This window comes from Salmo salar, chromosome ssa01 (assembly GCF_905237065.1).
Source record: "Salmo salar chromosome ssa01, Ssal_v3.1, whole genome shotgun sequence".
Classification (NCBI taxonomy): domain Eukaryota; kingdom Metazoa; phylum Chordata; class Actinopteri; order Salmoniformes; family Salmonidae; genus Salmo; species Salmo salar.
The window spans coordinates 125,220,624-125,231,710 of NC_059442.1; the positions used below are offsets into that span (position 1 = coordinate 125,220,624).

Sequence of the window (11,087 nt, forward strand, 5' to 3'; positions counted from 1 at the left end):
CACTCTTATCCAGGGCGACTTACAGTAGTAAATACATACATTTCATTTCATGCATACATTTTTTTTTTTTTTTGTACTGGCCCCCCGTGGGAATCGAACCCACAACCCTGCCGTTGCACACACCATGCTGGCGTTGCAAACACCATGCTCTACCAACTGAGCCACAGGGAAGACCGGAGGGAAAGAGGGGAATGTATAACGTTTACATTTTGTCCGGATATGTTATTGTTAGCCATAAGGGACCATATGGGAGGAAAAAAGACAGTCTGGTACGAGTCAACATGACAGCCGTGAGTTGGGAGGAGTGAGCACTTTGGGGCAGAGGTCAGGTCAAATGAAGTGAGGAAGAACAGATATCGCTAAGGTTCTGTCTAGCAACAGAGATGCATTGGCTGTTCAGATGTGTAGGAGGAGACTCAGCATAGGAGAAAGGGTTAAATATCAGCGCTTGTGTGAATATGTATTTTGTCTTATGCAGCTGTATCGACCCAATGTGTGAATAAACTTGGTTTGAGCTTTATTAAGCATCCGTGAGTTTTAATAGGTTAATTTAGAACCTAACAATACTGAACAAAAATAGAAACGCAACATGTAAAGTGCTGGTCTCATGTTTCGTGAGCTGAAATAAAAGATCCCAGAAATGTTCCATAAACACAAAAAGCTAATTTCTCTCACAAATTTGTTTACATCCCTGTTAGTGAGCATTTCTCCTTTGTCAAGATAATCCATCGACCTGACAGGTGTGGCATATCAAGAAGCTGGTTAAACAGCGTGATCATTACACAGGTGCACCTGTGTATAATAAAAGGCCACTCTAAAATGTGCCGTTTTGTAACACAACACAATGCCACAGACGTTTCAAGATTTGACGGAGAGTGCAATTGGCATGCTGACTGCAGGAATGTCCACCACAGCCGTTTCCAGATAATGTAATGTTAATTTCTCTACCATAAGCTGACTCCAACGTCATTTTACAGAATTTGGCAGTAGGTCCAACCAGCCTAACAACCGTAGAGCACGTGTAACCACGCTAGCCCAGAACCTCAACATCCGGCTTCTTCATCTGCAGGATCGTCAGAGGGGGGAGGGTGGGTGCTGAGGAGTATTTGTGTCTGTAATAAAGCCCTTTTGTGGGGAACAACTCATTCTGATTGGCTGGGCCTGGCTCTACAGTGGGTGGGTCTGACTCCCAAGTGTGTGGTCCTATGCCCTCCCAGGCCCAACCCATGGCTGTGCCGCTGCCCAGTCATGTGAAATCCATAGATTAGGGCCTAATGAATTTATTTCAATTGACTGATTTCCTTATATGACCTGTAGCTCAGCAAAATCTTAGAAATTGTTGCATGTTGTGTTTATATTTTTGTTCAGTATATATATATAAGATCTGTGTTACTGTACCTGGGACCTCGACTCCATAGACCACCACGTCCTTCATGTCCAATAGACGACTCAAGGTCCCCTCCACTTCCGTGGTCGACACGTTCTCTCCCTTCCAGCGGAACGTGTCCCCAGTACGGTCCTTAAAGTACATGTAACCATACTGGTCCATGATGAGGACATCGCCTGGAGGGAGACAGGGGTAATAAGCATAAGAATGTGTGTGTGTGTGTGTGTGTGTGTGCATGCGTGCGTGCGTTTGTAAAGTACAAGTAACCATACTGGTCCATGATGCCTCAACACCAGAATGTGTGTGTATGTGAGTGTGAGTGTGAGTGTGAGAGAGAGAGAGAGAGAGAGAGAGAGAGAGAGAGAGAGAGAGAGAGAAAATAAAAGAGAGCGAGCGAGTGGGAGAGAGATGTAGGTAAAAAAAGGGGAAAGTGAGAAAGAGGGAGAAAAGGGGACAGAGAGAGAGAGAGAGAGCAAGAGACTGATTGATAGATAGAGACAGGGGGATCTATGATAAAGTTTAGTAGCCTTTTACCTGACAGATAGGCACTATCTCCCTTCTTGAAGACGTTGTTAGCGATCTTCTTGGTGGTGGCGCCTTCGTTCACGTAGCCATCAAACCTTCTCAGGGGATCATTCTGAATTATCCTACCCACCAACTGGCCGGGCTCACCTAGACAGAGAGAGAGAGAGACAGAGAGTCTATTACATAAAGCAACAGGCCTGGCCAACTCAACTACTGCAAACATAAGAAATACAACATTTTAGTCACATCGACCTTTTGTGCAACCTTGCTGCTTTTGTTAACAAATGTTTACTTAGTTTACTTACCCAAGTAAACACAGTGTGCGGTTGTCCATTCCACCAGTTTGCTTTGGGTTTTGCTTCTCCTAATATACATTGGTGAACTAAAATGTGACTTTAGGTGGGCAAAACTAAATATTCAACCACTGTAAAACAGGTATAAATATGTATAGAATGGGTATAGGGCGGTGACATACCAGGCTTGCATGGGATGCAGACTCCATCGGGCCCTCTAATGAGCTCCATAGTCTCTTCGTCCACCTTCACCAGTCTGATGGGGTAGATGAAGGGGAGGATCTGGCTGTTGAATCCGCACGCTCCCGTCTGGTGGATAGATAACATTACTACAACATTACCAAACTGTAACATCAACCCAACTAACAACTAGTGGGTATACTACAGGGTTGTGCGGTAGACGAAGGGGAGGATCTGGCTGTTCAACCCGCTACACTACCGTCTGACAATAGAGGCAACATTACCGCAAACAACTACTGGTCAACCCAACTCAACTACTGTTACAGAAAAACAGTGCACTGAAACTCTGTTAACCTTACTGCAAATAGCTACATAGGTCAGACGAGGCAAATTAATGGGAGAATGGAGATACACAGCATGCAGTCCAAATTCAATAAAGAGTGACAACTAATACACGACTTTTACACCTGACGATTAAATATCATATAATAAACTACAAGACTGGTGAGTTCTTTGAGCCCTGTGACAACATAATTAAGACCAGGCAGCGTTACAAAGTGGATGTTGATCCCCATGGACTAGATACTACAGTAAAGACAACATGCCCTGTGAGAGCCAAAAGGTCAAGCTACACCATGTCATTTGAGATATAGGTTTTGCTACAACCAAAATGTCCGCCTAACGCCTCACCATGTTGCCGAAGTTGCCTAGGCTGCAGTTGCACTCTGTGGCTCCATAGAACTCAGCTATCTGTGGCACGTTGAAGCGAGAGGTAAACTCCTCCCAGATGGACTGGCGCAGGCCGTTACCCAGCGCCATGCGGACCCGGTGTTGCCGCTCTATGTCCTTTACTGGCTGGTTCAACAGGTACCGGCAGATCTCCCCGATGTACTGGACAATCTGGGGAACAGAGTCAATAAGTCAGTCAATCCATCAATCAATCACCAGCACAGCGAGACGAGGGGGTATGAGTGAGGAACTACAACACCTGGCCACATACCACTCTTAACACCCTTCCTTTATTATTCCACAAATCTTCTTGAGCTACTCTACCGTTCAAAAGTTTGGGGTCACTTAGAAATGTCCTGGTTTTTGAAAGAAAAGCAACTCTTTTGTCTCTTAAAATAACATAAAATTGATCAGAAATACAGTGTAGACATTGTTCATGTTGTAAATGACTATTGTAGCTGGAAACGACAGACTTTTTATGGAATATCTACATAGGCGTACAGAGGCCCATTATCAGCAACCATCACTCCTGTGTTCCAATGGCACGTTGTGTTAGCTAACAGCGCAAACTGGCTCTAACCAGAATAGAAAGAGGAATGGGAGGCCCCGGTGCACAACTGAGCAAGGGGACAAGTACATTAGTGTACTAAGTTTGAGCCTATTCCTGGAAACATTGAACCACTGTAGTTTACATCAATTATAATTTCTAAGTGGAAGTTGGAATAGTTATATTTGAGTGTTTCAGCGAATGGTTAGTGAGGGAGGCCCTGCTCTCTCGCTTCTCCAGTTGTTTAGTTCATTTTCTTTCCAATCTCCTTTGCATTAGCGTAGCCTCTCCTGTAGCCTGTCAACTATGTGTCTGTCTATCCTTGTTCTCTCCTCTCTGCACAGGCCACACAAACGCTTCACACCGCATGGCCGCTGCCACTCTAACCTGGTGGTCCCAGCGCGCATGACCCACGTGGAGTTCCAGGTCTCCGGCAGCCTCTGGAACTGCCGGTCTGCGGCCAACAAGGCAAAGTTCATCTCAGCCTATGCTACCCTCCAGTCCCTCGACTTCTTGGCGCTGACCGAAACATGGATTACCACAGATAACACTGCTACTCCTACTGCTCTCTCCTCGTCTGCCCACGTGTTCTCGCACACCCCAAGAGCTTCTGGTCAGCAGGGTGGTGGCACTGGGATCCTCATCTCTCCCAAGTGGACATACTCTCCTTCTCCCCTGACCCATCTGTCTATCTCCTCCTTTGAATTCCATGCAGTCACAATCACTAGCCCATTCAAGCTTAACATCCTTATCATTTATCGCCCTCCAGGTTCCCTTGGAGAGTTCATCAATGAGTTTGACGCCTTGATAAGTTCCTTTCCTGAGGATGGCTCACCCCTCACAATTCTGGGTGACTTTAACCTCCCTACGTCTACCTTTGACTAATTTCTCTCTGCCTCCTTCTTTCCACTCCTCTCCTCTTTTGGCCTCACCCTCTCACCGTCCCCCCCTACTCACAAGGCAGGCAATGCGCTTGACCTCATCTTTACTAGATGCTGTTCTTCTACCAATCTCACTGCAACTCCCCTCCAAGTCTCCGACCACTACCTTGTATCCTTTTCCCTCTCGCTCTCCTCCAACACTACTCACTCTGCCCCAACTCAGATGGTATTGCGCCGTCGCAACCTTCGCTCTCTCTCTCCTGCTACTCTCTCGGCCGGCTCGGTCCTCCCCTCCTGCTCCGTGGCTCGACGACTCATTGCGAGCTCACAGAACAGGGCTCCGGGCAGCCGAGCGGAAATGGAGGAAAACTAGCCTCCCTGCGGACCTGGCATCTTTTCACTCCCTCCTCTCCACATTTTCTTCCTCTGTTTCTGCTGCTAAAGCCACTTTCTACCACTCTAAATTCCAAGCATCTGCCTCTAACCCTAGGAAGCTCTTTGCCACCTTCTCCTCCCTCCTGAATCCTCCTCCCCCCTCCTCCCTCTCTGCGGACGACTTTGTCAACCATTTTGAAAAGAAGGTTGACGACATTCGATCCTCGTTTGTTAAGTCAAACGACACCGCTGGTCCTGCTCACATTGCCCTACCCTATGCTTTGACCTCTTTCTCCCCTCTCTCTCCAGATGAAATCTTGCGACTTGTGACGGCCGGCCGCCCAACAACCTGCCCGCTTGACCCTATCCCCTCCTCTCTTCTCCAGACCATTTCCGGAGACCTTCTCCCTTACCTCACCTCGCTCATCAACTCATCCTTGACCGCTGGCTACGTCCCTTCCGTCTTCAAGAGAGCGAGAGTTGCACCCCTTCTCAAAAAACCTACACTCGATCCCTCCAATGTCAACAACTACAGACCAGTATCCCTTCTTTCTTTCCTCTCCAAAACTCTTGAGCGTGCCGTCCTTGGCCAGCTCTCTTGCTATCTTTCTCAGAATTACCTTCTTGATCTAAATCAGTCAGGTTTCAAGACTGGTCATTCAACTGAGACTGCTCTTCTCTGTGTCACGGAGGCTCTCCGCACTGCTAAAGCTAAGTCTCTCCCCTCTGCTCTCATCCTTCTAGACCTATCTGCTGCCTTTGATACTGTGAACCATCAGATCCTCCTCTCCACCCTCTCCGAGTTGGGCATCTCCGGCGCGGCTCACTCTTGGATTGCGTCCTACCTGACAGGTCGCTCCTACCAGGTGGCATGGCGAGAATCCGTCTCCGCACCACGTGCTCTCACCACTGGTGTCCCCCAGGGCTCAGTTCTAGGCCCTCTCCTATTCTCGCTATACACCAAGTCACTTGGCTCTGTCATATCCTCACATGGTCTCTCCTATCATTGCTACGCAGACGACACACAATTAATCTTCTCCTTTCCCCCTTCTGATAACCAGGTGGCGAATCGCATCTCTGCATGTCTGGCAGACATATCAGTGTGGATGACGGATCACCACCTCAAGCTGAACCTCGGCAAGATGGAGCTGCTCTTCCTCCCGGGGAAGGACTGCCGTTCCATGATCTCGCCATCACGGTTGACAACTCCATTGTGTCCTCCTCCCAGAGTGCTAAGAGCCTTGGCGTGACACTGGACAACACCCTGTCGTTCTCCGCTAACATCAAGGCGGTGACCGATCCTGTAGGTTCATGCTCTACAACATTCGCAGAGTACGACCCTGCCTCACACAGGAAGCGGCGCAGGTCCTAATCCAGGCACTTGTCATCTCCCGTCTGGATTACTGCAACTCGCTGTTGGCGGGGCTCCCTGCCTGTGCCATCAAACCCCTACAACTCATCCAGAACGCCGCAGCCCGTCTGGTGTTCAACCTTCCCAAGTTCTCTCACGTCACCCCGCTCCTCCGCACACTCCACTGGCTTCCAGTTGAAGCTCACATCTGCTACAAGACCATGGTGCTTGCCTACGGAGCTGTGAGGGGAACGGCACCACTTCAGGCTCTGATCAGTCCCTACACCCAAAGAAGGGCACTGCGTTCATCCACCTCTGGCCTGCTCGCTTCCCTACCTCTGCGGAAGCACAGTTCCCGCTCAGCCCAGTCAAAACTGTTCGCTGCTCTGGCACCCCAATGGTGGAACAAGCTCCCTCACGACGCCAGGAACGCGGAGTCAATCACCACCTTCCGGAGACACCTGAAACCCCACCTCTTTAAGGAATACCTGGGATAGGATTAAGTAATCCTTCTAACCCCCCCCTACCCCCCCCCAAAAGATATAGATGTACTATTGTAAAGTGGTTGTTCCACTGGATATCATAAGGTGAATGCACCAATTTGTAAGTCACTCTGGATAAGAGCGTCTGCTAAATGACGTAAATGTAAATGTGTCTAGTTTGAGAAACAGACACCTCACAAGACCTCAACTGGCAGCTTCATTAAATAGTACCCGCAAAACACCAGTCTCAACGGCAACAGTGAAGAGGCAACTCCGGGATGCTGGTCTCCCAGGCAGAGTTGCAAAGAAAAAGCCTTCTGTGAAGGGAGCAGTACACAACGATGTATGTGATATTCAGTTTCTTGGCAATTTCGAGCATGGAATAGCCTTCATTTCTCAGAACAAGAATAGACTGATGAGTTTCAGAAGAAACTGGCAATTTTGAGCCTGTAATCAAACCCACAAATGCTGATGCTCCAGATACTCAACTAGTCTTTAATCAGCACACCAGTTTTCAGCTGTGCAAAAGGGTTTTCTAATGATCAATTAGCCTTTTAAAATTATAAACTTGGATTAGCTAACAACATTGGAACACAGGAGTGATGGTTGCTGATAATGGGCCTCTGTATGATGGGCCTATGTAGATATTCCATAAGAATTATGCAGTTTCCAGCTACTATAGTCATTTACAACAATAACAATGTCTACTGTATTTCTGATCAATTTGATGTTATTTTAATGGACAAAAAGATTGCTTTTCTTTCCAAAGCAAGGGCATTTCTATGTGACCCCGAACTTTTGAACGGTAGTGTATCTTTGGGTACTTCTGTAGAAAAATAGACAACAACCCGCTTTTATAATGCTGTCTACAACCCTTTGCAGAGCCCTTACCCAAAACATTACTGCAGATTTCACTACTTAGACATCCTGAACAGATTTCTCCCAGACCCCTAATCCTAAAACCAAATCTCCCAGAGCTATTGTTGAGCTTTTCTGTAGATAAACATCAGCCCAGTGGAACAATAAACTAACACTACCTTCTAACCCAAACTAACCCAAAACATGTATAGTATCTCCTCTCAGTCTCAACTGATCCCCACTTACCTTTTCTGTACAGATTTATCCTCCAGTCTCTGAGCTACTCTGTACTCATTCGGCTACTGAGTTAGATAGCTCACCATGCGGAGTGTGTGTGTGTGGCTCACCGTGCAGTTGTACTTGGCACAGTCATCCCAGAACCGGGAGGCAGAGAACTTCTTCTTGATAACCACTGTCATGCCATGGATCAGGCACTGCCCCACTCCGACTATGTTACCTGGGCAACATACGTATACGTTCAGCGTTTCAGAGGTAACACACATACACACTGACACCATAGCCACGGAAAGTAGTTTGCGGGGTGGGCGATGTTGAATTTTTTTTTATTTTGCCTGCGCTATTCATTAAAAAAAAAAGAGTTCTGAGTATTTGTTTTTAGTCTGATTTTTCAGGCGGTGCTGCAGCAACCTCAGCACCCCTACTTTCCGCGGCTGTGACTGACACGCACGCACACACACACACAAATTTAGCTTCACCCTCTCAAGCACACACTCGCACCTACGCATGTACGTACACAGACACACACAGGCATGTGCAGACACACACACCACACCACACCCGCAGCCACACACACACACTTGCAGCACTGTTACCTGCAGAGTGGTAGAGTGGAAGGCAATCGTACATCACGTCATCAGACGTCATCCCGAAGCCGTAGTATACCAACGCTGCCATACGGTAGTACCTGTCAAGCACAGGTGGGAGAGAGAGAGGTAAAGTTAGAAGAGAGGGGGAAGGAATGGTGGAGTGAAAGAGAGAGATCCTGTGCCCTCAGAAAGTATTTGCACCTTTTGACTTTTTCCTCATTTTGTTGTGTTACAGTCTGAATTGAAAATGGATTCAATTGAGATTTGTCGTCACTGGCCTACACACAATACCCCATAATGTCAAAGTGGACTTATGTTTTCCCGAAAGTTTTACAAATGAATTAAAAATGAAAAGCTGAAATGTCTTGGGTCAATAAGTATTCAACCCCTTTGTTATCGCAAAACTAAATAAGTTCAGAAGTTAAAATGTGCTTAACAATTCACATAATAAGTTGCATGGACTATGTGTGCAATAACTGTGTTTAACACGATTTTAGAATGACGTCCTCATCTCTGTACCCCACACAGATAATTGTAAGGTCCCTCAGTCGAGCAGTGAATTTCAAACACAGATTCAACCACAAAGACTAGGGAGGTTTTCCAATGACTCGCAAAGAAGAGCTCCTATTGGCAGATGAGTACACATTTAAAAAGCATACATTGAATATCCCTTTGAGCATGGTGAAGTTATTTATTACACTTTGGATGGAGTATCAATACACACAGTCACGACAAAGAAACAGGCGTCCTTCCTAACTCAGTTGCCAGAGAGGAAGGAAACCGCTCAGGGATTTCATCATGAGGCCAGTGGTGACTTTAAAACAGTTACAGAGTTTAATGGCTGTGATAAGAGGAAACTGAGGATGGATCAACAACATTGTAGTTACTCCCCAATACTAACCTAATTGACAGAGTGAAAAGAAGGAAACCTGAAAAATGTTTTAAAAAAGTCCTAAACAAAGCACTAAAGTAATACTGCATGTAATACTTTTTGTCCTGAATACAAATAGTTGTGTATCACTTTCCACATTTTCAAGCAAAGTGGTGGCTGCATCATGTTATGGGTATGCTTGTAATCATTAAGGACTGGGGAGTTTTTCAGGATAAAAAAGAAACGGAATGGAGCTAAGCACAGGCAAAATCCTAGAGGAAAACTGGTTCAGTCTGCTTTCCACCAGACACTGGCAGATTAATTCACCTTTCAGCAGGACAATAACCTAAAACACAAATCTACACTGGAGGCGCTTACCAAGAAGACAGTGAATGTTCCTGAGTGGGCGAGTTATAGTTTTGACTTAAATCTACTTGAAAATCTATAGCAAGACCTGAAAATGTCTGTCTAGCAATGATAAACAACCAATTTGACAGAGCTTGAAGAATTTTGAAAATAATAGGCAAACGTTGCACAATCCAGGTGTGGAAAGCTCTTAGACTTACCCAGAAAGACTCAGCTGTAATCACTGCCAAAGGTGCTTCTACAAAGTATTGACTCAGGGGTGTGAATACTTATGTAAATTATATATTACTGTATTTAATTTTCAATAAATGTGCTAAAATCTATAAAAACATGTTTTCACTTTGTTATTATGGGGTATTGTGTTTAGACGGGTGAGAAAAAAAATCTCTAAAACATTTTTTTAACTCGGGCTGTAACACAACAAAATGTGCAATAAGTCGTAATAGTAGTAATACTTCCTGAAGTCACGATAGATCGATAGAGCGAGAGAGCGAGAGCACCCTCTACAAACACTCCTCTTTGAAAAGGAGCTCCTGAGAGATAGTGTAGAGAAAGACAAGAAAGAGAGTGAGTGAGAGAGTGAGAGAGTGAGTAAGTAGAGGAGCTACTTAGTGCCTACCTGCTGTGAACCACGATGGCAGCTTTGGGCATCCCAGTGGTCCCAGATGTGTAGATGTAGAACAGACGATCTGTAAGACAGAGACAAGAAATCAATAAACACATACAAAAACAAATAAGGGAAAAAAAACTGTCAAAATAACAGAAATACAATAGAAAACAGTGGACAAACCAGTACAACTATGGGCTTGATTGATCTTGCTTGGCTAGCGCAATGGAAGCAATGGAATAGTCCCAAAAGTGAAAACACTGCACTTCAGACAGGTTCAATGAAATTCTCAAAATATTTGTAAGAATAAACTATTTGAGCCCAGGTCTGGCTCCTTATACAGTGTCTGAGTGTGACTGGATGGATTTTTTGAGTGACAGATTGACTGACCTGTGAAGCAGCGGTCTGGGCGGCTGGGCAGGTGGGTGGGGGCAGCGTCCAGAAGAGGCTCCAGGCACTCTGTCCCCACAGGAACATGTTTGGGGTCCCAGTCCCCTGAACATAGCATCTGCACTGTCTTCCCCATGGAACTGTGTATCTCACACATGGCTGGAGGACGGAGGGAGAGGAGGGAGGGATGGGGAGGGACGGAGAGGGACAGAGGGAGGGAGTGGGAGAGAGAAAGACAGAGAGAGAGAGAGAGAGAGAGAGAGAGAAATGACAAGAGAGAGTGAGTCAAAAGTTAATTTCACAGAAACAGAGACAAATAAAAAACCCTACTCAGTCTGCATTCTCTCGGCAGGAAAATGTGCTGATTGCATTTGGCATGTTTAAACGCAGAGGGATGCAGGGTTTCCAATTACTTAAA

At 46.1% G+C, this 11,087-nt stretch overlaps 1 protein-coding gene across 1 annotated transcript in view; it reads right to left on the reverse strand.

The window, feature by feature from the left end:
• Nucleotides 1-11,087, reverse strand: part of LOC106561537 (long-chain fatty acid transport protein 4) — a 32,189-nt gene that overhangs the window by 5,791 nt on the left and 15,311 nt on the right. Inside the window, exons 4-11 of the mRNA XM_014125609.2 lie at nucleotides 10,670-10,828; nucleotides 10,292-10,361; nucleotides 8,442-8,533; nucleotides 7,956-8,065; nucleotides 3,076-3,285; nucleotides 2,388-2,514; nucleotides 1,922-2,059; nucleotides 1,399-1,563 (exon numbers count right to left, since the gene is read on the reverse strand). Coding sequence (XP_013981084.1) covers nucleotides 1,399-1,563; nucleotides 1,922-2,059; nucleotides 2,388-2,514; nucleotides 3,076-3,285; nucleotides 7,956-8,065; nucleotides 8,442-8,533; nucleotides 10,292-10,361; nucleotides 10,670-10,828 — 1,071 coding nt within the window. The remainder of the gene's footprint in view (nucleotides 1-1,398; nucleotides 1,564-1,921; nucleotides 2,060-2,387; nucleotides 2,515-3,075; nucleotides 3,286-7,955; nucleotides 8,066-8,441; nucleotides 8,534-10,291; nucleotides 10,362-10,669; nucleotides 10,829-11,087) is intronic.